Here is a 27,235-nt window from a genome sequence, read left to right on the forward strand (position 1 = left end):
AAACGTCAAAGTGTTGCCCTTCGTTCTCACGGAGTGTTTCTAAAACAACAAATTCATCTCCATCTGCTGATTGCGGATATACAAGAACGTAGGAAATGGAACACGTGTACGCCCACACATATTTTCTTACATCTTTGTTCAAAGACATATCCAGACATATCCAAAAAACAAAACAAAAAAAACATGGTATTATTTAATTATGTGCAATTCATAGATGTTTGAATTTAATGCCATTTTTTTGCAATACAGTCAAACCTCTGTTTATGAATATTTCTCTTGTGCGTATAATTACATACTCAGTTGATACTCACAATTCCATCCAGTGGAAAATGTTTTAGCATATTCTTATTTTATTCATTTCAATAGCGTAATGCAAGGGTTGGTTCGCGGGCCGCTTTAAGGTCAACTTGATTTCATGTGGACCAGACCATTTTAGATATAATATTAATATATTTTTTTTTATGTAAATGGATTAAAAAAACTGGATTAGGAGCCTTGAATATTCATTTTTTATAGATCTGAAACAATGTTTATTTTAGATTTTTTTTATATATATTTTTAGATTTTATCAAATTATTTTTGAACTAGAAACAGAAAAAATGGATTAAAAAATTACAATTATTGATTTAAAAGAGGGAAATAAGGAAATTTAATATACATCTATACTCTTCATTTTAATTTCTAAAACAGAAAGTCGGCACTCATGATTTACTTTCCCGGGCCACACAAAATGATGCGGCGGGCCAGATTTGGCCCGCGGGCCGCCACTTTGATACCGTGACGTACACTCATCCATATTCCAACATATCCAAAAGATCCAAGTTACAAAACCACTTCTAGAAACAATTAATTTCATATGTAGTATTTTTTTACACAAAAAAACAGAAGCATTCCCCAGTTGAAAAGTAATCGCCATAGCTTGTTATTTCATTATTTTAAAAAGTAAAATAATTCTGCCTATGGTAATTTTTACAATAACTCACAGATACACACCCTATTGTAGGCGGGGCAAGTTTGTCAACACGTCCTGGTTTAAATTGAGCCAAATAAAACATAAAAATGTCCTCAATTTATCAATTTTCAACACTGCGTATAATGGAACCTATCCCAACTGACTTTGTGCGAAAAGTAGACTCAAATAAAGCAAAAAAACGGATGCAGCTCCTCCAAAATAAAACCATATCAACACTACTCAATGTGTAGAACGCAAGGCCACCTAAGCATGCAATAAGTGAGTACGTCCAATAACTAAGTAAGTACTCCACGAAGAGAGTGCCCGCTGAGCACTCCGGCACTTTTCGCCCACGGCTGCTGCTTTGATTAAAATGAGCTGTCAATCATCTGATGAACAAGTTTCATCTATGACTCAATGACCTTTCCTAGCCAAGCGGTGGGAGCACTTCCCTGCCCATTTTTGGCGACACGTCAACACACTAAGAGAGAAAACAATAACATCTTTGGGTATATGAGCGAACAAGGATGTGACACAACGGGCTGAAAGGGCTTGGTAAATGGCAACACTGATTTGGAGTAGTGTAGTAGTACCGTGCTCTCATTAGAAAAGCAATACAACATCACAGGGATAAAAAAACCAACCCAGACAAGTAGGCCAACGTTTTACATCATTCGGGTCTCGCTATCGTTCATATCGAACTGTCTTTTTTAACAACTTTTTGCAGGCTTTAAACGGAATGAGTCGGCGTTTAAATATTCAAGACTCGTAAGATAAAAGGCATTACATTCGGACAGTGATGTCGAGTGAAGTCAGTCTTCTTCTTTCATTCGTTTTTTTTTTTTTTTGCGTAGAGTGGCTATGCTAGCACCTTTTGTTTTTTTTTTTATATTTTTTGGAAGAAGTCAAATGAGATCGGAAAGAGACAAAATTTACTAATGAAGTGATACTTCCTGCAATGAGGGTGTAGTAGTCTATTGCTGAAAGAGCTTTGGAGGGATGACACAAACTCGTGCAGGGCAGTGGGAGGTGTTGTCCATGATACACATCATTCTGCTTCACATTTTTTTCTAAATCTATCGCATTTATTTCGGCTGTTTTAATAGCTATCTGTTTAGGGTTTATTCTGTAATACTATTATATATATGTATTTAATAATTTCTTGGTTAAACCATTCTTCCAATTATTCGAAAAAGTGATCTCACAAGGACTGTATTTTCTGACTTCTCACCCAGTCCTGGGCTCCGAGGACTTTTGATCTGGGTTCGCAGCAAGGAGTCGTAAAGGACTCTTGCTACCAGCAGATGGATATCTATCACTTTCAGGAATACTCGCATAGTGTTCCTACGTGTAATTGTTATGTAAATTGAAGGCATGATTGTTTTAATTCAAATGAAGTTTGTTTTTAGTTCCCTCCGTTTATTATAGTTAAATACCTTAATTGTTATTATAGTTACAGATGTTGTTTTTGCTTACGCATGTTGGATTCATCAATAACTTTGGAATTGTTTTGATTTAATGGCTTTAAAGCTATACGAGAAATTACTGTTCGGGGAGATACTTTGAAGTTCAGGAGGAAGTCTTGCTTTTTTTTAACCATAGAGGCAAATTATTGAATTAAATGTCAATAATTGAATAAGATGTCTGCCTGCAGTGATTGATGATTATATCAGAAGTGTAATTATTGATGAATCTATAACTATCATTACTCAGATTCTTTTCCTGAAGATGTTAAAACTCTTTAAATGAGCGTGCTAAATGGTTAGCTTGATTCATAAAGGTTGCTACATAACGCTTTGTTTTTTTCTTACAGTCATAACGATCCCTGATGTCATCAATATCTTCACCCAAATAACTATTGAAGATTAATCGCAGCATTATCGCCATCTACTGTTTCCAAGATACAAAGGTCAGTCATCTAAAATGTATTTTTATTTTAGAAACTTTAGACTGCAAAGACTTATGACAAAGAAGTCAAATGAGATCGGAAAGAGACGCCATTTACTAATGTAGCGCCATAACATTTCAAATCACGCACTGGCAGTGAAAGCCACGCAAACCCCCCGATGTAGCATAGAGAGTAAATGTAACGGGCTATTAAGAAATCAAGTCACATTTGCTAGACTGACACTTAAACACGAGACTTGCCGGGTGTTGTTTACATTACGAATTAGAGGAAGGACTTGGTGCTACTGTTGCAAATGAATAAATAAATAAATCAACCAGCAAAGTAAACATTACGTCTGACTGTCAGACAAACGAATTATTCCACCGTCAGAAAACGGTCAGTATATATTTTTGATTTAAATGGAAAATAGGACATTTTACTGTCATTGAATGGGTGTGAAGACTTTGAAATGACAATATATAATCTATATAATATATATACAGTTTATAATTGTATTCAAGTACCGTGTTTTCACAACTATAAGGCGCACTTAAAAGTCTTAAATTTTCTCCAAAATAGACAGTGCGTCTTATGATCCAGTAAGCCTTATATATGGAAAAAACAGAAAACCAAAAAAACGAAAAACCACTACTGTCGGATATTAAAAAAACACAAAGGCCTGAACTGAAACAATACTGTTAAATATGCAGATGCTAACTTTGTTTACAAAATCTTCCATCATATAGCTCCTCCCCCACTGCAAGATTTTATACCAAAAAAATCCAAAACATCAACAATGGCTGGCTCTAGAGGTGACTGTGTACTGAGTGAGTGCTTCATACCTGGAAGTCAATAGCAATTACCCTATTTTCACGACTATAAGGCGCACTTAAAAGTCTTACATTTTCTCCAAAATAGACAGTGCGCCTTATAATACAGTGCGCCTTATATATGGAAAAAATGTCCTTCATTGAGGGTGCGCCTTATAATGCGGTGCGCCTTATAGTCGTGAAAATACGGTATATAAAAAGCATTTGCATCTTATCACAGTCCTGTTGTACAAGATATATTTTATAAAACTGAAAAAAAAACAAGATGAAGGCTTCCAAAAATGCAAACCCTCCAAAAAAAATATGTTTAAATTTGCAAGCATACTATGCCATTGAACAACAACAGTATAAAATCTCCATTTCAAAATCGAACAATACGCTGCAATGCACAATTGTCCCACTCTGCGAAATATATAATAAAACGAAAAATCTCCGACATCCCAAAACATACAGACTAGAAAATTTTTCTTTTTACCTTTCAAACATCCTTGAAATACAGAATACTGACTCCTAACAATACACCATTTTTACCATGTGAATGTCAGTACCTGGAAAATAAGCTTTTTTTACATATATGACTTTTTTTGTTAGTGTTTTCCTTTCAACTGATTTTTTTTAGCATCCACAACACGATTCAATCTTGCCGTTTTTTTTTTTTTTTGAGTTTCATCCCTACTCTTAGTAGGATTTCACCAAAATCCCTTTCCCCAGACTCCATATTCCCCTTCGGTTTCCCGCTTCAACTATACCCAGTTTCCAACCAACTCTAGATCGCTTTCGGCTTATCCAACAGTGAGGCATTTTTTTTTTCTGAACGGAGATAAAACCTTTTTTTTTTTTGAAGTCATGGATTCAGTCTGTTTTCCACCTGCTGCCCCGTTTTACTCAAACAATTCTACGTGAAAGCCGACAAAAGAATGCAGCTGCTGTTACTCTGATGATGTGTCCAGATGGCTAGGCAGTTTCTGTCTAATCTTTTACATTTCTGTGCTAACGCGGTGGCAGTAATGTACAAAGAACGGAGATTTAGTAGAGCAGAAAGATAGTAATTACAACATAAGAACTAAGACTGATTATATTTTTTAATGCTAGGGTTGAATTTTTAATATATCGAAATCATTTTGACCATCTTTTTTTTTTAAAAAAGCAATAATCTGATTCTGCACCTGCAATGAATGACATTCTTTCGTATATAAGGCGCACTGTATTATAGGGCGCCCTGTATTATAGGGCGCACTGTATTATAAGGCGCACTGTCTATTTTGGAGAAAATTTAAGACTTAAGTGCGCCTTATAGTCGTGAAAATACGGTAATTGCTATTGACTTCCAGGTATGAAGCACTCACTACTTTACAGTCACCTGTAGAGCCAGCCATTGATGTTTTGGATTTTTTTGTATAAAATCTTGCAGTGGGGGAGGAGCTATATGATGGAAGATTTTGTAAACTAAGATGACATCTGCATATTTAACAGTATTGTTTCGGTTCAGGCATTTGTGTTTTTTTTAATATCCGACAGTGGTGGTTTTTCGTTTTCTGTTTTTTCCATATATAAGGCGCACTGGATTATAAGGCGCACTGGATTATAAGGCGCACAGTCTATTTTGGAGAAAATTTAAGACCTTAAAGTGAGCCTTATAGTCGTAAGAATATGGTACTTTCTATGGCTGTTAATAAGTTAATATAACTAGCAGCAAAATTATCCATAAATATAATATGAATCAATTATAAACACCATGTTTTCTAAACGTTTTATATATAATATTGAAACCATTGAGAAAATCAAGAAAAATAGCTCAATTCATCACATTGGGTGTTTTTTTGGAAATTTGCTATATCCGTTTATTTATGTAAAATACATCATTTAAATTGAATTTGTTTGCAAACTTATTTCAGTGCTGCAATATGGATCTGTGATTTATTTATTTTAGTCTCTTTTGAAATCACTCTTTCAGATTGCTCTATTCAAATTGAATGGAAAAATATATATATATACTTTTTTCCCATAATACATTTCATCATCATCATCAAATCAAGACTTTTTTATTGGCAGCTTCTCAAAATCACTTCCACCTGGAGTCACATCCAAAAAATATGCAATCGTGACATCCCTAAAAAAAATTAAATAGGACCATTTTTCCAGTAGACTGAGTTGATCAGCACCACGGCTAGAGGCAAATGCTACACTTCATAGTGCATTAATCACGTATGATGGACAGGTGACAGAGCCTGAATTGAATTGGGCAGTGCAAGTTGCGTCCTTGTCCCATGTGCTAAATCAGAGAGCAGAGGATGTCCTCATAGACTCACCTGTCAGAACTCACCCTTGCACTTGTCCTGGCATTTGTCACTTCCCTCAGGACAAGTGTCCTTCCTACTAGGACACAGAGCTGTAGACATTGACAACCAATAGAAACGTGTGTGTGTGTGTATACGGGTGTGTGGTCACAAAAATAAAAACAAGCCTGTGGGTTTGTGTGTGGACTTCACCAGCAGTCTGGGAGCAATTGCTAAGGCTAGAGTAGGTGTGTCAAAGTGGCGGCCCGGGGGCCAAATTTGGCCCGCCGCATCGTTTTGTGTGGCCGGGAAAGTAAATCATGAGTGCTGATTTTTTCTTTTAGCATCAAATTTTGTAATTTTTTTTAATCAATTTTTTATGGTCAAAAAGCATTTTTTAAAATCTAAAAGTAAATATATAAAATTATTTTCAGTTTTCCACTTTAATATCGAATATAATTCAAACAAATTGCAAACATTTGATATGAAAAATAAATGAAAATAATAGATGTATATTAAATTTCCTGATTTTCCCTCTTTTAAATCAATAATTGTCATTTTTTAATCATTTTTTTGTGTTTTTAGTTCAAAAATCCTTTTGTAAAATCTAAAAATATATCAAAAAAGCTAAAATAAACATTGTTTTAGATCTATAAAAAAAACCTGAATATTCAGGGCTTTGAATCCAGTTTATTTAATCCATTTATACAATAAAAATCTAAATGTTATATCTAAAATGGTCCGGCCCACATGAAATCGAGAAGTATTATTGCAAAGAAATGATCTATATTCAAAAGGATCAACTTCCTATTGGCAGTTTGCCATTGGATTTTTTTTTTCAAATGGAAAATGGTTCGATAAAGGTTGTGCTCCAATATGTAATGTTAGGGCTGGCTGGGTGCCATGTAACGTTGATGCTTTAGTTTTTTCAAGGTAAAATACTTATTTAAAAAAAATGATCTCGTTGTATTAATGTAAAAGTGGAAACAAAATGCAAAGGGTCAAAAAGGTTACTGGGCATAGACGAGACGACATGAAAAAGGCAAAATATTCATGCACAGATGGTAACGAAAAACTAAGACTTTAAAAATTTGACAGATGGATGGTTCGGGTCAGCACAAGATATGATACATATAAAAAAGTGCATCCGTTAACAGTACATATGAAACATAAACAGAAAAAAAGGGACTCAAGTATTAACATACTCATCACTCATCATTAAAGTCAAAAGTATAAAGTACAAAGTCAAGTAAAAAGGAATGTATTAAGAAATATTAAAGTATCATTTAAAAAAAGATAGAGGGGCTGTAAAACACGAAAAACAAATAAGAGTGGACAGAGCTACTGCCACTGGCTTCCGCGTGACGGCGCCATCTTGGGGATAGAAAAAAAACATAATTTGGACAACGTTGAAGGGCCGGATTAAAACGCTTTGCGGGGCCGGATGTGGCCCGCGGGCCGTAGTTTGCCCATGTCTGGATTAGAGCTAAATTGGCTGAGGCAGTCTTTTATATTACTGCACAATTTGGGGTATTGCACCTCATTGTTTTACATTTAAAAAACATTTTCCACATTTTACTTGACTTGTTCAATTTATACATTCACTTCTATGATAAGCATTAACATGTGAAACGTACATCCAACCCTAATGTTTCTGTTTTGAAGAGCATATTACCCAACTATTTGGTAAAATAGTCCTTGTGGAAAGGTGATCAAAAAAATCCATAATCTCTTTTCTATGCCGTCAAGGTGACAGCTGTTTTAAAAAGAACTCTTATCAGGCCGTTAATATAAAAGAACATTCCGAAGCCATTTTACTGTCTTTTGTTAAACGTGTGCAGAAGAGTTCAATTTTATGTGCACGTGTAAAAGACCGTGCCGTCCTCAGTTTCACTTTGAAAAGCAAACCCAAATGATTATACCGAAGGGTTCGTCTAATAGTACTGAATATCCGTCCTTTCAAAAAAAAAAACACTTCAATACGGGAAAAAAAATCCCAAAGCAATACTTATCAACGCCGCCATCATTTCCATCTTTGCAGTCACCATGTTTTTTACTTTTCGTCTCCATTTTTGTGTTCCACATAATAAAATAAAAGCCTTGCCTTTATTTGGATAATTCAACTTCCCCATACATTGAATACAGTGTTCCCTCGCTACTTTGCGGTTCAGCCATCGCGGATTCAGAGCTTCGCAGTTTTTTTTTGGAGAAAAAAAAATACAAATATTACATTGAGACAACATATTTTAGTTTTTTTTGTTATAACATGAATTTCACTCTCTCTACCCGTATTTTATATGGTGTACTGTATGGGGGGGTGTAAAAAAAAAAATAATAATTTAAAAAATAATAATAATTCAAATTACCGTATTTTCACGACTATAAGGTGCACCACATTATAAGGCGCACCCTCAATGAATGACATTTTTTCCATATATAAGGCGCACTGTATTATAAGGCTTACTGTCTATTTTGGAGAAAATGTAGGACTTTTAAGTGCACCTTGTAGTCATGAAAATATGGCAATTGCTATTGACTTCCAGGTATGAAGCACAGTCACCTCTAGAGCCAGCCATTGTTGATGTTTTGGATTTTTTTGGTATAAAATCTTGCAGTGGGGGAGGAGCTATATGATGGAAGCTTTTGTAAACTAAGATGGCATCTGCATATTTAACAGTATTGTTTCAGTTCAGGCATTTGTGTTTTTTTTAATTTCCGACAGTGGTGGTTTTTGGTTTTCTGTTTGTTCCATATATAAGGCGCACTGGATTATAAGGTGCACTGTCTATTTTGGAGAAAATTTAAGACTTTTAAGTGCGCCTTATAGTCGTGAAAATAAGGTAAGCATTTTTGAAGGGGCATCCCTACTTGGCGGAAATTCACTTATCGCGGGTGGTCCCGGTCCCCATTAACCGCGATAACCGAGGGAACACTATTCGATTTTGTGCGAAAACCACTAGCTCAATCAGTCCTTGTCCAACGCTATTGGACACCTCACCTGTACTGTTTCTTTGGACCCTATGCCCCCATTACCGTGGGACAACTATCTCCCAGTATCAGTGGGAGAGTGTGATGGATGACAAGTAGAGGGGGAGGCAGGCAGGTTTCCTTGGAGCGTGTCACGCTTGCTACCACTTCCCATTAGTTTTCCATTTAGGCCAACGCCCAGTCGGGCCACTGTGATCACGTACTGGCACGTGACTATCTGGTCAATGATGAATCTTTAAGCTTCACCGCGGCAGGGGAGGCTCATATAGATCTCGAAATAAGGCCACCATGGTTCATGTCTTCCCGTCTTTAGCCACTCAGACCGACCACTTTGCTCTCAGATATAAGAGCGTTTGTATTATGTATGCCAAGGGTGTCAGAGTCGGGTTGGTTCACGGGCTGCGTTACTGTCAACTTGATTTCATGTGGGCTGGACCATTTTGGATGTAATTGGATTGGATTGGATTAGATTGGATAACTTTATTTATCCTGTACTTGGGAAATTTTGTTGTCACAGTAACAAAGGTGTCAAAGTGGAGGTTCGGGGGCCAAATCTGGCCCGCCACATCATTTTGTGAGGCCCAGGAAAGTAAATCATGAGTGCCGACTTTCTGTTTTAGGATCAAATTCAAATGAAAAGTATAGATGTATATTACATTTCCGGATTTTGCCCCTTTTAAATCAATAATTGTCATTTTTTAATCATTTTTTCTGTGTTTTTAGTTCAAAAATTATTTTGTAAAATCTAAAAATGTATAAAAAAGCTAAAATAAACATTGTTTTACATGTATAAAAAAACTGAATATTCAGGGATTGTAATCCAGTTCTTTTAATCCATTTATAAGAAAAAAAAATCTAAATATTTTTAATCCAGTTCTTTTAATCTATTTAAGAAAAAAAATCTAAATATTATATCTAAAATGGTCCGGCCCACATAAAATCAAGTTGTGCTTTTTACAGCTCACAGCGTTGAATGTAAATAAAAGGCTAGAAAAAGTAATGAAAATAAATGTGTATATACTTCCAGTTTTAAACATGCATATATAACGCATGAATAAATTGCCATTTCCGAAAAAAAAGCCTTGTGACAGCAACATTGCCTGAATTCCAACATGACAAATGTCTTTGTTCATTTTTTTTTCTCCGTTGAGGGTTTATATCAAGCCAAATTGGCACATCCAAAAAGCCTTGGCAAAAAAAAAAACAGTGCACAGATTTAAAGAGTTCCCAAAACAATATATATTTCCTCATTTTTTCTTCCTCTGGCAAATACATTCAGTGCAAAGCATTCATGCCATGCCATGACTAGTAATCACTTTTCCATGCAGTGGCCCATTTAAAATCCATACATTTCAGTCCAAGCTATCATCATCATAAGTAAAAAAAAAAAAAAAAAGGCAAGACAATTATGAAAATGTGACGAGTTCAAGCTGTGATGGCTAATGTTATGGTCCTTTTCCGCTTGTTGCCATTGTCATTGTCATCATGTTTGGATGCAATATCATGCTGAGTCCACAAAGAAAGTGGCTTATCTCTTGCTCTACGACCAGATAAAACTTAGTGTCTGAGTGCATGCAGTATAGCAAATTCAGACACATTACTTTAACCTGCTGCCAAATCATTTTCTCTCCTACAATGCAATCAAATTGGGTAGAAATTAACCTAAGGGCATACGCAGTACTCATCTACACACTGAAAATCAAGTTAGGGAGGACTGTATAAAGCCTACTCCAATGTAGACAGTGTTGTCTTACTATGTGATGAATGGAGGAATTAAAAAAAGAAATAAAATAATATATTTTTGCATGAGATTTGATTTTGAGACTCGTCAAATGGAAGGCCCAATCTGATATTTGTACTAGGGAGGGGGGAAAAGTAGTCCAAATGTCTTTTTGCTATGCAATTTGAATAGAATAATCGTAACATTATAATCATATTACAGGGCAATTTCAACAAGGCAACATTTGAATAAATCACAAATCCCTTTTGCAGGATGAAAATAAGGTTGCAGACAAATTACATTTAAATTATGTATTTTACAAAAATAAACTGATAAAGAAAAAATAAGTTGGCCACCCAATAGGATATATATATATATATATATATATATATATATATATATATATATATATATATATATATATATATATATATATATATATATATATATATATATATATATATATATATATATATATATATATATATATATATATATATATATATATATATATATATATATATATATATATATATATATATATATATATATATATATATATATATATATATCTATATATATATATATATATATATATCTATATCTATATATATATATATCTATATATATATATCTATATATATATATATCTATATATATATATGTGTATATGTGTATATATGTGTGTATATGTGTGTGTGTATATATGTGTATATGTGTGTGTGTATATATGTGTATATGTATATATTTATATATATATGTATATTTATATGTATATATACATTTATACATATATATGTGTATGTGTACATATGTATATGTGGGAGGAAACCGGAGTACCCGGAGGAAACCCACGCAGGCCTTGGGAGAACAAACTCCACACAGATGGACATGACCTGGATTTGAACCCAGAACCCCAGAGCTGTGAGGCCGACATACTAACCACTCACTCCACCAGGCCACCCCCAAATCAACTACCATCCATCCAAAAATTGAAATAAAAATACCGTTATAGTTTATTCCTGAATAACTGAAAACACCAAGACTTTAGTCAGGGTGATTAATTATTAGATATCTACTTTGATCATTGTTCATCTTGGAAATAAAGATAAGGCAAAGAAAGCAGATTGAATAAGTTGTCCCATTTAATTACGCTGAAGGAGTGATTATGTGAAATTAATTCCATGACTACATGATGAAAAAACTACAGCTGTGGTTTTGATGTAAGACTGTGATCTCTACACCATTCTTCTTCTCTAAATATATTCAACATTATAGATGTCTTGACCTCTATTAGCCTACCAGCAGGGTATTGGATGGGCGATTATAATGGTCAAATATTGGTCAATATTCCCACATTGTCCTAATCCTAACTGAGACACTGACTTAAACCTTCAGAAATCGAATATTAACCACTCAAAACCATTTGTTTAAACATTAGATAAGAGAATAAGCATAGTGGTGATGTTAAATGTCATCCTAGAATCAGTTTAAATAACGTGTAAGCCCATTTTATTCCTTATTTGGTCAGTGAATTTGGCTCTTGGCATCATTTTCCGTGCTGACAAATTAAGTCCCTTTTCTGGTTTTGAGAAAAATGATGTTATTCTGAAGGCTGTGTTTACAGGACGTGGCCAAAATAACCATCACAGACGCGCTATATATCGACTTTGTAAAATGCCCTCGAGAGCAAAATTTAAAGAACAGATGTATTCACTTTTTACAGATAGCAAGGTACAAAGTCTGTTTTTTTTCTAAAGTTGTGGTTATAACTTTTAATGAACCCCTTCGGTTAGGAATATAACATGAAGATGTCTTTTGAAATGTTAGTATGTATGTATGGTTACGGCTATTTATGAATAGGAAACCGTGTTTTATGTATTGTAGTCTTCAGGAAGGCAAATTCTCTCAAAATATGTATTCACTGTTGAGGAACTGACATTGACTTTTGATTCAATCCAATATTTTTTGTCGATACTATTCCAATAGCCATATTTTTAGACCAACAAAAATAATACGAAACGATGAACATTACGCGACACTGGATGGGATACGATTTTGTGAGCGAATCCGATTTTGTGAGCGAATCCGATTTTGTGACCGAATCCGATTTTGTGAACGAATCCGATTTTGTGAGCGAATCCGATTTTGTGACCGAATCCGATTTTGTGACCGAATCCGATTTTGTGACCGAATCCGATTTTGTGACCGAATCCGATTTTGTGACCGAATCCGATTTTGTGCCCGAATCCGATTTTGTGACCGAATTCAATTCTTGTGACCGAATCCGATTTTGTGACCGAATCCGATTTTGTGACCGTATCCGGTATTGTGACTGAATCCGGTTTTGTGACCGAATCCGGTTTGTGACCGAATCCGATTTTGTGACCGAATCCGGTTTTGTGACCGAATCCGGTCTTGTGACTAAATCCGATTTTGTGACCGAATCCGGTTTTGTGACCCAATCCGAATTTGTGACCCAAGTTGATTTTTTTGACCAAATCTGATTTTTTTGACCAAAATCTGATTTTTTTTTACCAAATCTGATTTTTTTGACCGAAACCGATTTTGTGACCGAATCCGATTTTGTGACCGAATCTGATTCTATCCAATACTCCAAAAATAGTCATATATCAGATTTGTACATCACTAAAAAAATGTGATAAGCACACATAGCCTCTAGTAACTATTTCAAAACCTACTGGCAACAATAAGTTCACACAATTTAGCATGTAATGATGTCTTTTGGCCATGGTCAACCATCAGAACCCTTTAAAATTCAAAAACTGTCCAAAAAAATGAAGGTCAATGCCACATAATCAGTCATCTGAATTTATTCAGGGTGTGTGTGAATAATTTCCAACTTGGTAGATCATTTTCTTGTTCGAGAAATGTGTGATCATTTGTTTTCATCGGGTGATGTGAAATTAAAAAGCAGGCAATATTTGACATCGACGTTCCAACAATACAGAACAATTCCATTTTTTTTTTTCATTCAACAAACCACTCGAGACTACAAGGGGGAAATGGAGTTTAATACAATTTCCTTCCCTGCATTTAATTTGCATATGAACGACCTAACACTAAGAGATTATAATTAATTATCAAAAGAATTCACCATCTTCACTGCTCACACACCGACACCAAAAAAAAAACGAATTATGCTAATGATTTCCACGTTACGTGCAAATACTAAATGGCCTCAATGTCCAAAGTGCTTTTTAGTGACTTTTCTTCTATTTAAATTTTTTACATTACTGCATAATTTTGCTGCTTTCAGAAGCTTTTTTAATTCATTCTAGACATTACAAATTAATGTAATACATACACATAATACAGTAATCCCTCAAATATCGCGGTCAATGTAGAGCAGACATAGTCGCCATAATTGAAAATATCGCAAAGTCGAGTCACCCCTAATTAATATAAGTGGCGATTAATTAATATATCAGCTTGCGAGTTTCAGTGTGAATTTTCACATTCGTATGAAATCAAAAAACACTTTAAAAAAGGAATAGACAAAAAAATCGCAAAGAATTGAACTCGCGATAATTGAGGGAAGACTGTATAATATTCAGACCATGTTTTGGAATTCTTTAATTTAATTTAATTTTTTAATCATTATTTTATTTTCAAGATTTGGAATCAGGTAAAAAATTGGGTTTAAAAAATCTATATTTAAGGCTGTCCTTAACAACAATAGATGTCCATCCTTAAGTTTCTTAAAAAATCTCTTATTATTGTTTTAATAATTTGTTCCGGTGATAGAGTGATTAGCGTGTCGGCCTCACAATTCCAGGGTCGAGGGTTCGATACCAGGTGGGTCCTGTCTGTGTGGACTTTGGATATTCTTGTGGGTTTTCTCTGGGCACAATAGTTTCCTCCCACATCCCATAAACATGCTTCCTAGGCTAGACGGTTAAAAACTCTAAATTGCCCCTAGCGTCAATAGTTGTCCATTTCCTCGTACACTACGATTGTCCACTGATTCAGGTTGTCTCCAACCTGGTGCCTATTGTTAGCTAGGATATGCTCCAGCACCCTCATGTGCCCCTTGGGTATACGATAAACAGTAAATCACTGAATAAACAATATTTTCCAAAACCCATAGAACCGCCCTCCCAAAACATCAAAATCAACATTTTACTAAATTAACTAGCCTTCTCCATAAAAACAACTTCGTTATTTTTTTATCAGTTCTTATTTTGTACATGTCAAACCCACCATGGAGGAAGGCCTGACTGATTGGCTCCAAAATCCCGGACTTCCCGGCTTAACAACGCCTGTCACCGAGCCGTGTAGTACACAAGCGATAATGATGTTGTGAATGCCGAGATCAAAGTCTCCACGCTCCGTTGATTAGCTTTCCTAACGAACACAGATCCACGGACAGCCTTATCACCTAAACCCACACAGGCCACCGCATATCTGTCACTCTCAGACGGCCGACCTGTGCCCCGTTACATTGTACGTTGCCAAATAAAAAAAAAACACTCCAGGCATTCCCTTAGAGACCCTCCCTTCTGCTCATTTGACAGATTGAATAATAATGTTCCCACTCTAAGTTAACCTTTATCCAAAACGCAACATTTTGTGAGTACACCGCTTTTAAAAGTGAGTCATCGTTAGCTCCTTACACGTTAAAAAAAATGAGTCTTCTCTACATTTCCTCAAATTAAAAGCCAATGGCAGTTTCCACTTGGCAACACAAAAAAAACGGATAAAAAGCTTCACTCTAAAATCATATTGCAAGTCTATGTTTTCCTATTTTGCTAAAGTAGAAAAACCTTAATCTTGTTTATCCCTAGGTGGGGAATCAAATTGGCCTAACCCCCCCTCACAGCTGCATCTCTTATGGGTTATAAATTGTTCTGAACCGATGTGATTAAAATCGGCTTCAGTCATTACACTAATGGACATGAATTTTAATTAATGACATCCTCATTTCCATCACATGTTAATTAGCTAGATAATCCTGACTCCTGTTTTGCCCGCAATTACCCCCCATGAAGCCAACTCCAGAACATAAACCGACTAGTTTTTATTCCTCTATGGAGTTAACATTTAATTGAAAAGATAAGAAGAAACATCAACTTTGTTATGCGAAAGTTACAGCAAAAAATATGAAATAAACTAACCTTAAATGATGTTTTTTTGGGTATAGCAACACAAAATAATGAGGTAGGGGATGTTATTTCTTTTATAAAATAAGGCACGTTCAGTTTTGAAAACAAACCCCGAAAAAAAAATGTTTTTTAAAGCATTTATGCAAATAATCAGCGATTTTATATAAACTCATTAGATGGCTATAATTTGTTTTCTGTAACCAATTAGCATTTGATTTCTCAAAATGCAATAATATAAAAAAAGATATAGAAAACACTATCTCTTGTATGCCTACATGTCTTCCAAGCAATTATTTTTGTTTTTATATTTTGTCACTGTGCTTCTTTTTCACGCTTCTTTTTTTGTTTGATGGAGGATAGAATAATATTAACCTTTGTTAGCTGGAGAATAAATAGAATCCCTGTCAAATTTATGACAATATTCTGACATCTTTGTTTGCCAGAACTTTATTCTTAAGGAAAATGGGGAAAAAATGTAAAAAAATGACCGAAAAATGGCAGGTTTTTAACAAAAAAAAATTAAAAATCATTCTTACCGTAAAAAATGACAAAAAAATTGTTTGCCAGGACTTTATCCTTAAGGAAAATGGGGAAAAAATGTAAAAAAAATGACAAAATGGCAGGTTTTTAACAAAAAAAATTAAAAAAAATCATTCTTACCGTAAAAAATGACGAAAAAATAGTTTGCCAGAACTTTATCCTTAAGGAAAATGGGTAAAAATGTAAAAAATTGACCAAAAAATGGCAGGTTTTTAACAAAAAAAATTTAAAAAATCATTCTTACCGTAAAAAATGACGAAAAAATAGTTTGCCAGAACTTTATCCTTAAGGAAAATGGGTAAAAATGTAAAATAAAATGACCAAAAAATGGCAGGTTTTTAACAAAAAAATCAACAGAAAAAACATTCTTACCGTAAAAAAATTGACAAAAGATGGCAGGTTTTTAACAAAATAAATAAATAAAAATCCTTCTTACCTGAGAGTGAACATCTCCACAGACGAATAGGCTGACACGGTGACATAAACCGAGACAGTTTCTCTCTGACTCACTGGTACACCAGGCACCAAAACCATAAAGTTACCATCTAGCCTATGTTCAGCCAATTGGATCGGAATAGGATTTGGGTAAAGCCTCACACCACCGATCCTTCTCAGAGGCGTTGAAGTATAAGAACCAAACATCCCTTCCTGGCTGGATCTCAAGAAATTTTCCTTCTTGGCTTCATCTGAATGACATTCCCCTCTTTCCGTGGATTGCAGGATGTAGTAAAGTTCCACTGGGGTACCCTCCGATGCCTCTAGGGTCCTTTGGCGTCCTGGAACGACGCTTGGTGGGCTGAACCAACTGGCTAAGGGTTCCAGTTCAGCGACACAAATCCCCAACTCCCCTTTGAGTTGGCAGGTTCCATGTACTTCTTGGGTTTCGTGAAAAGCAAACATATGTACACAGGGGAGTTTGTCAATGGCGCTATAGTCGTCCCAGTCTCTGCCCGCGATGTAAAACAGAACCTGAACTTTAGGTTTGGCTAGATGAATCTTAGTATTCATGATAAAAGTCTGAACTTTCCAATGGACGGTGAAAAGTGATGAAGCTGGGAAAGATCCTGGGTTTTGGAGGAGTTCTAAGGGGATCGGTTGTTCTACGGATAAGGGTCCGTAACTAGAGTTGACTGAAGGCAATCTCCGGGATTGGTAGATGAAGAAAGACTCGGTACGGGACATTAGGCTAGAGTTTCTCATCAAGTCTTGGTTGTTTTCTTTTAGAAAGAATGATAAGTCGGTGTTGAGGAGCTGGTAGGTGACGGGAAGATATGTTGGGATGGAGGTGTAGCGCTGTAAACCCTCGACGACTCGGGTGTCGGACACTGTGAGAAAGAAGGGAATGGTTAAGTTAAGGGGTGTTAAACTTTCTAGAAATCCAAAGCAATTGGTAAACTTTCAAGACCGTATAGTACAGGGGTAGGGAACGTATAGCTTGGGAGCCACATGTGGCTCTTTTGATGAGTGCATCTGGCTCTTTGCAAACCTGTGAGCTAAAATATGGAAACTGCTGGTGATAGAACTGAGATATTACATCTAGAACTACTTTAATCTTAATTTTTTTGTAGTAGACTCTTCTGGAATGCATCCTCTCATTGAATCTCAACAACATAAGAATCTTTTAAAAAGTATGCATTTTTTTTACTTTAAAAGTGGTGAAATTACAAAAAATAATTGAAAAGATAATTGTTTATATGTATGTATTTTGACTTTTAAATTTGTAGTATGGCTCACAAGGAATAACATTGGAAAATAGGAATTGTTTGTGGCTTTCTTTGTTAAAAAGGTTCCCGACTACTGGTATAGTGGATATTATTGATGTTGGGATTAGATTTGGCGTTTGATAGCTAAAAATGGCTACTGTTTTGTTTTGGGTTTTCCCATTCGTTACGTCCTTGTTAGTTTTAAAATAAGAGTCGAATTGGGAAGTTGAAACGTTAATGGATATTTAAATTTTAACTGTTCATAACAAACATTTTAATCGAGTTTGGGGCACAAATTGAAAAAGTACTCATAATTTAAAGTACAAAGAATTAATGTTATGATTTTCAAGTACTTCTTTACAACATTCAAACTATTTAAAGTTAGATTTTTAATGAGTATTGGTCCAAACACCCCCCTACAACCCTTGTGAAAAGAAATACAGTTAAGATACTCAAAAATCTTCCAAAAAATCTCAATGTAATTTCGAGTTGAATTTAAATATTGACCTTATTATTTACCAGAACATCCTAATCAACAAACCATCACAACATACATCAGAAAAGGCCAAATAAATGTTGACCTTCACAAAAATCCCATTTTATCTATGATTAAATTCTCGAAACAGACTGTCCGAATATAATCCACTACATGATTTATTTGCCCTGACCAACCCCTTATTTTTTGTTTTTTTTTAGCATATGATGAACTACATCAGCTAAGGACTTTAAACCAAAACGAAGAAATGATTTGACTTGGAGAATCACGCCTTTTGGATCAGATTTATGTTGCCTTTGAGTGCAAAACCAGGTCGCAAATGTGGAGGCGCCAACAAGCAGCAGGTGAGAAGTGTTTGTTGACAAGATACATTGTTGTAGACCTTGTAACATTGTTGTAACAAATGTACAAGCGCAAAGCCAGACAGGAACAAAGACTTGTGTTTTGTGGTCCCAAGGTAACAAACATGGCTGAGTTCACAGTCTGAGCTTTACAGTCTTAGAAAAATAGAGAAAAAACCTTTTGGTATCAGGACTTGGTTGCCTGTAATTCATGTTTACAATTGTGTTTTTCCTTCCATTTATTTTAAAAGATGCGAAACAACAGGCATGGATTTTTTTAGTGTATGCTTAGTTTGAGTCTGTTGTGGAACATTAATTGTAGGGACATTTTATAGGCACCACCAATGGCGAGTGAGTTTGATTTTTAAATCAAAATGAAATGACTTTTCTAAGGATTTCATCTACGTTAAGTAGAATATCTACTTTTCAGCATGTGATCAAAAAAATCATTATTGCAACAGTGATGAAATTCTCAATGAGATAGACTATTTTTTTTAACACTGTGGCACTACTGTGGTAATATTCTGACAGTAATGATGCATGGAAAAAAATGATTCATACGAGATGAGTCAGACTGTAAATTATTTCAAATTATTGCATATTGGTAAATAGAGGAGCATTTAATAGGAATAAATTGGACTTATATTCAAGACAACAATACCTTAGTTAAACTGTTGCAGTGACGGCGGGTGGTAATAATTATATACAGTGGTACTTCGATGGAGCTCGGACGTTTGGTCGCCGGACGTTTGGTCGCCGGACGTTTGGTCGCCAGGCGTTTGGTCGCCGGGCGTTTAGTCGCCGGGCGTTTGGTCGCCGGGCGTTTGGTCGCCGGACGTTTGGTCGCCGGACGTTTGGTCGCCAAATGTTTGGTCGCCCGGACGTTTGATCACCGGACGTTTGGTCGCCGGACATTTGGTCGCCGGACGTTTGGTCGCCGGACGTTTGGTCGCCAAATGTTTGGTCGCCCGGACGTTTGATCACCGGACGTTTGGCCGCCGGACATTTGGTCGCCGGACATTTGGTCGCCGGACGTTTGGTCGCCGGACGTTTGGTCGCCGGACGTTTGGTCGCCGGACGTTTGGTCGCCAGACGTTTGGTCGCCGGTCTTTTGGTCCCCGTTCTTTTGTTCGGCGGTCAAATGGTGGCACAGAGTTTACTGTTGAAGCCAGCTCTCAAAATTATATTCATGAGAGAGAGTTAAATATCTAAGAGAGTTTAATATCTAAGTACTGTTTAATATCTAAGTAAATTTGACCGGCGACCAAAAGGGACAAAAAGATTGGCGACCAAACGTCCGGTCACATACTTTGTTTTTTTTCCCGTTAGTCAATGCGAATGGCAGAGCTTGTTCGCTAATATGGGAGGAATATTTACTACTTCTCGTTGGCAAATGGTCGTGTGTTATCCTATTGTGAGGAAATTTGTGTGCATCATTTTCAGAATATTTTGAAGGGAATACAAAAGCAAACAACCCTCGATAGGTTGCATCTGTAAGTCAAGGGTGGAGGCGGGGCCAATAGAGCCAACCAGGGAGTAGGAAGGTATCAAAATGTCAAACAAGATTAGAATGAAGTCTAGTGTTAGGTTAGATTACATTTATATTTGAGTGTGTTTGCATCGTAATCCAAGTTCATTTAAATTAGTTTATGTTATGTTATGAGCATGTTGCCGTGCAAAAAGATATTTTTCAAGCCCTTAAAATGATATCCATTTACTAAGAATTCTGGAGATCACAATGTAAAAGTGCTACTTTTAATAGCCATAGTTCAGGAAACAGTTGTATGAATTATACATTTTAGAATTTGCTATTCATGTGTTAAAACAAAGAAGAATGAACAATGAAATAATAATGCTATGAGAATAGAAACAACCAAAAAAAAATCTTACTCAGCATTCAAATTGGAATTAACAACATACATAATTCAATTAACATCACTGATGTCATTTCATTGTAAAATAATAACCCGCATAATGCTGAGCTGGTAAAAAAAAAATGTTTTTACAGTATCTGCTTATCTCATTCTCTTTATCTTCATATATAAAAAAAAAGTATTTAGAAAACCCTATTTGCTGACCACATTGAAAATAATTTGTTCCTTAACTTGCGGCGGTATCTCTTTAACACCCAAGAGAAAATAGGATAATCAATCCCTTAGAAGTGCAAGTAGTTGAATTTAATTCCAACTAAAACTAAGATACCTATAAACTGTTCGCCTGAAAAAAAACATTAAACCAGAAAAGATATTGAGTTAAGGGTTATTTAGAAGGAGAAAAGGAATGTATCAGATGAGTGATTGCAACCAAGCATCATATAGACTTACTTAGACCAGCTCTAGGGGGGAATGACATAAGGTCATGTCCATTTGAAATGGGACTGCTGGAGCAAAAAAAAAAAAACAAAAAAAGCAGAGTAGACCAACATCCAACTAAGACAGACGCCGGGGAAAGAAAAAGGCCATGTTCCTTCTTCCTATTTCTAAAATAATATACTGGGAGGTGGACACAGCGGAATAGTTTGGTAGAGTGACTGCTTGGTCCCTTTCTGCTTCATCAAACATGTCACAAGACTTAGAAGAAGGAAAGGGTTGAGCCACTAAACAGAAATGGGCGAGAAAGTAAACATGATTGCTTTACGGTGTAAAGTGGAGTTATTTTATAGGGTTATTTTTAGTGGTATTTTATGGATTATAAGTTACGCTTGTTTTTTCATACTTTGTCTGTGTTAGTGACTTATTTAATTTTAATATATTGGATTTTACCAGATCTGAGACATTAGTTAACACTGTCCAAAGATGGAGGCAAAATTATACACAATCAGTCGCTACATGGTTGTGATCAAGAAATACCAATTAAGGTTGATTTTAGCATGTACGTAAATGTATATATTCATAGAATTAATCCATCTAGTATAAATAATGACGATAAAAAGGATTATCAAGTTAAAAATGTCACTAGTTTAGTTAAGAGAAGAACAATATTTTGTTATCTTAATAGGTTACATTTGTTTTAACCTATATTTTAACAGTCTAAAACATGTTCCGTTACAAAAAGAACCATATTTTCTTATCTTATTAGGCTACATTTGTTATAACTCATATTTGAAAAGTCTAAATTTTAGACTGTTCAAATATTTAGACTCTAAAACATGCTCATTTACAAAAAGAACAATATTTTTATTTTATCTTATTAGGCTACATTTGTTTTAACTCATGTTTTAACAGTCTCTAAAATATGTACTCTTCATTCTATATTGTTATTAATTACCATTATTTTTATAAACAAACCTTTTAATTTTTACATACGCAAACTTTTTAGCATCTGATGACTAAAATACTAACTATATTTCTAATATATGATTAGGAATATAATTGTTTTCTTCCAAAATGGTAAAAAAAAGTGCAAAATATACACATTTTTGTCATTTTTTTACTGGATTGACATAAACTAACCCAGCACAATCTGAAAAATCCAATACAATGACTTCAGTTTCCAATGATGGTCAAAAAAATGAAAGTTTTTCACATAGTTTAACTCTAGTTACCCCCAAAAAAACAACTCCAAATTCCTTATGACAGCCATAAGACAGTTTTAAACATGAAGAATGAGTAAAAGTTCTCTGTTCCCTTTGAATCACCCGCATCATATTTCTCACCATGTTCAATTAATAAAGCCTATTGAATTTCTGACTCTCCCTCAAGAATAATAAATACAATATTTCCTTTAGGCATCATTTGGGAATGATTTATGCTTTTGAGTAACGGAGAAATTCGAGAAAAGAGAAGATGGGGAGAAAAAAATCAATACGTGACATAGTATAGGTATTAGCCCTTGCCATCCTCCATAGAAAAAGAATCATTCAAGTAGATATGAGTTCGCCTAGATGATAAGTACAAGATATCTAGGGACTCGGAGACATGCTAACGAGAAGTTTTGAAAGGAAAACGTGCTGCCAAATCTTTGACATGAGTGGAATTAAATACATACTTATTGCTCCTGATTAACATTCATCTTAAACGTGTGTTCAAGTGGATATTGGCGGTCTACCACGGGAATTTGACAGGATCTTTTTAGTTGTAGTGCTTCTTAATGGATAGCCACATTATAGATGCTAAGAGTTAATAAAGAGTAATGGCCCATTGGCTTTCTCCAGGGGAGGAAGAAGAAGAGCTATTTTAAGTTCATGAGAGAAAACATCATCTCTAGGATTAAAGAGTATCGACCCATGAAGGGTAAATACTGGAAAACTGAGGTACTGGCCTATTTTTTTGGGGAACCTGGATGAAAAAATGGGAGGAGCCTGGAAATTGTGTCATGTTTGTGGTTGATTTGCTCAGTCGGGGTGTCGTTAAGGTTTTCCAGGTGCCTTGATTTTCCTTGAACGGTCTCCAGGTGCCTTGAAATGTCTGGAACTGTGTTTTCACAACAGTAGACGGTCGAGTTAGAAGCCAGAAAAAAACCTAGAGCTTCTAGAGAACAACATATCCTTTGAGGCATCCTTTGCATGTGGCCATGGGCCAATGGGGGTGAAAGTATTTGGCCTGTATGGTTGAGACAAGCAAATATCTGTGTGCCAATCAGTATTCCTGGGGTTAGACCGCACTCTAAAACGTAAAACCGTTGGTTGGAATTAATCTCTACTTTGTTTTGAATGGTTTTTTTCCCCATTGCATGACATATTGTTGTAAATCAGGATGAATAAAGAGGCGTTGTTATCTGGCCTTGTTGGGATTGCACTTCAATGATGAGAGAGCTGTAAGAAGGAAGTGGATGGGGACCAATCGCATTGTGTTAGGGTCTAAGAATACACTGGAATTACTCAGTGGATAAGATTATGTAAGGAGATTACATTGATTCAGGTCAGTGTGTCAACTATGGGATAATTGTATATACATTTTTTGTTGTTTGTTGGGAATGATGTTGTCTAGTTTTTGTTTTTTTAAGAATCAGTCCACTAAGGCAGTGGACTATAGCTGATGACTGAAGGCCAGAGGATGGAAAACAAAATTATTCAGCATTTATTTTCGTAACCGGACGTTTGGTCACCGGTCTTTTGGTCGCCAGTCTTTTGGTCGCCGGTCTTTTGGTCGCCGATCTTTTTGTCGCCGGTCTTTACTTAAATATAAAACAGTACTTAGATATTAAACAGTACTCAGATATTAAACAGTACTAAGATCTTAAACAGTACTTAGATATTAAACAGTACTCGGATATTAAACGGTACTTAGATATTCAATAGTACATTGATATTAAACAGTACTTAGATTTTAAACAGTACTTAGATATTAAACAGTACTTAGATATTAAACAGTACTTAGATATTAAACAGTACTTGGATATTAAACAGTACTTAGATATTTAACAGTACTTAGATATTAAACAGTACTCAGATATTAAACGGTACTTAGACATTGAAAAGTACTTAGATATTAAACTCTCTCTCTCATGAATAGAATTTTGAGACCTGGTTTCAACAGTAAACTCTCTGTCACCAAAAGACCGGCGACCAAATGTCCGTGCACCTTTATTTTTCATAGTTGTAGAAGAAATATGCATGCTTTTATTTTTCATAGTTGCAGAAGAGATGCAGGACTTTTCTAGTCTGAGCCCAAAATAAAAAAACGTTCCAATTCATTTTTGGTTTTCTGTTTTTTTCCATATATAAGGCGCACTGTATTATAAGGCGCACTGTCTTTTTTGGAGGAAATTTAAGACTTTTAAGTGCGCCTTATAGTCGTGAAAATACGGTAAACAAGTTTTTCCCCTTTAAAATAGGTATTACATTCTTTCAGTTGTGGATTTGCATACATTAGAAAAAATGACTGATGATCTTGCGGATTTTCCCACAGTGTGTATTTTAAAAAGAAAAATGACTGTCCCCAAAGTGTTTTATCACCATGATATGAGTAAGTCAGGTGTTTTGTTCAATAGGGATGATTTAAAATGAGTGGATGACACCCCCCCCCCCCCATCTCTTATTTTCACAGCATGAGATACAATTGGACTCATCATAGTATTGATAATAACTCCTTCCCTGCTTGTTTTTCAATCTTACGTTCATTTTCCCGGAGGGTAAAAACAAAAAATTGCGTGATATTTTTTAGTTATGCCTGCTGAGAATTCTAACCATATTGCAGATTATTTTACACAGCATCTCTCAAATAATGCATTTCATTTTAAAGTTCTTCCCAAACCATTAAAATGTTTCATTTTCTTTAGTGATAAAGAATCTTGTTGTGTTTTCTAGGATTGCTATTGACAGTTTATGTTGGATATTAAGATGTTGTCGTTTTGGCAAATGAAAATTCAACTTAGGCAACTGGATTGGAAACCCATGTGGGGTAAAAAAAAAAAAAAAAAAAAACGGGTATCCCGCATTGCAGTCTGGAGACGTTTTTTTTTTTTTTTTTTACTAGTTCTCTCCACTTTTCTCCCTGATTTAATCTCAATAAGAAGCACTTATCTCCCGTTGCTTTAATATCTTCACATCTTTTGCCAACAGAATTAAAATACATATTTTAGCAAGTTAGAAACTGCTGTCTAAGACTTTGCGATGATTTTTGGGGCGAACTTTGTACACTAAACACATCAAATAGAAAATAATTAAGAAGACTTCCAAGACCAGATCATGGCAATTGTTTTGAATCGCCTTGCACAGGGTGTGTCAAAGTGGTGGCCCGGGGGCCAAATCTGGCCCGCCTCATCATTTTGTGTGGCCCGGGAATGTAAATCATGAATCCCGACTTTCTGTTTTATTATCAAATTAAAATGAAGAGTATAGATGTATATTACATTTCTTTATTTTCCTCCTTTTAAATCAATAATTGTCATTTTTTTATCCATTTTTTTCTGTTTTTAGTTCAAAAATCATTTTGTAAAATCTAAAAAATAGATTCATTACATTTTTTTTAGAAAAATTAAAATAAACATTGTTTTAGATCTATAAAAAACTGAATATTCAAATCTTTTAATCCAGTTCTTTTAATCCAGGTCATGAGTCAAAGGTCACAGAACTCAGAAAAAATGAATTTTGCGATAACTTGGTAACAAATTGTCCATTTTAACTGAAATTTGCAGGGTGAGTAATCTAATCAGAAGAGAAAAGGTCAAAGGTCACAGAAGTCAAAAATTCCAAAATCTGACGATGCTTTGAATTTGTCTGCTTAGGCCAAAGTCTGTTTTTCTTAATGAGAGATGTTACTTCGTTTTTTTAACCCATAAAAACGTTCCCTAAACTCAGAAAACTCAAGTTTTTGATATTTCTAGCGTTCACCACAACTTCATAAAGAATATTAGCAGTCTTTTTGACAAGTCAGATTAAAAAGTTTTAAAATAAACCGCTCTGGCTCTCATAAGAAAGTAAAAAAAAAGGACATCAAATGACAAGATTAGCCATTTTCTATGTGTTTTTTTTTTCATTTTCCTTCTCCCTGTCGTTGGTTTTGCTATTTCTAAAAGAATCGTGCCTACTTAACAGTGTTACCCCTCTGTCAAAGTAATATACATCATCCTTGCGTTAATCCCAGAGAGGCTGTGGAAAATATAATTTGTTAAAGAAGTCAAGCATGCGGGCAGTCTAAAATGACAAAAAAAAACGCTTCAGTTCCTTCACTCTTAACGGCTAAATTAGTCTTACTAAATAAAATTTGCAATTACGCTTTAGGAGTGGATTACATCAGTCTAAATTTCAGAAGCTGCCATAGTGGCTAAATATCTTATTACAAGTTCTACGTTTCACTATTCCGTTTATGCTGAGAATGAGAAGTTTCAACATGAAAAGAGACAGAAATATGATCCAAAAATTGCTCAGTGGGTTAGAGAATTATTTCACGGTTTGTTTTTAGATCGACTTTTTGGTTAAATGATCTGTACAGCTTGTAAAAAGCTGACAAAGTGAGTAAAAACGAGAGTAAAAATCGTTATGTAGGCATACAGTCGAAATGAATTGAACGTCAATGGCCGCCAATGGTTGTTAATTAGTTATTGCTTGCTATAAATGAGTATGTTTTTAAAAAAAACTGAAAAAACGCGAAAATGAGACATTTTCTGTATTTGTTCAATCATTTTCCATACTGCTTATCCTCACAAAAACCCACAAAAACCCAGGGTGAACCCATTTGGGTATCGAACCCTTGAGCCCAGAACTGTGAAGCCGACGCCCCCCAACCATTTGCTACATTGTATCTTCCATTCATTTTCTGAAGTGCTTATACTCGCAAAGGTTGTGTGGGGTGCTGGAGCCTGTCCCAGCTGACCAGGTGAAGGACGCCATGAATTGTTAGTGAACCAATCACAGCGCACAAGGAGCCAAACAACCAATCAGTAATACCTATATAATGAATAATACTATATATTTAGATGTATATTTTTTTTAT

The 27,235-nt window shown here is 35.2% G+C and overlaps 1 protein-coding gene across 1 annotated transcript in view; it reads right to left on the reverse strand.

Annotated features, from left to right (window-relative positions):
- LOC144195274 (transmembrane protein 132C) overlaps positions 1-27,235 on the reverse strand; it is a 106,065-nt gene that overhangs the window by 72,516 nt on the left and 6,314 nt on the right. Inside the window, exon 2 of the mRNA XM_077714793.1 lies at positions 16,757-17,645. Coding sequence (XP_077570919.1) covers positions 16,757-17,645 — 889 coding nt within the window. The remainder of the gene's footprint in view (positions 1-16,756; positions 17,646-27,235) is intronic.

This window comes from Stigmatopora nigra, chromosome 4 (genome assembly GCF_051989575.1).
Source record: "Stigmatopora nigra isolate UIUO_SnigA chromosome 4, RoL_Snig_1.1, whole genome shotgun sequence".
Classification (NCBI taxonomy): Eukaryota; Metazoa; Chordata; class Actinopteri; order Syngnathiformes; family Syngnathidae; genus Stigmatopora; species Stigmatopora nigra.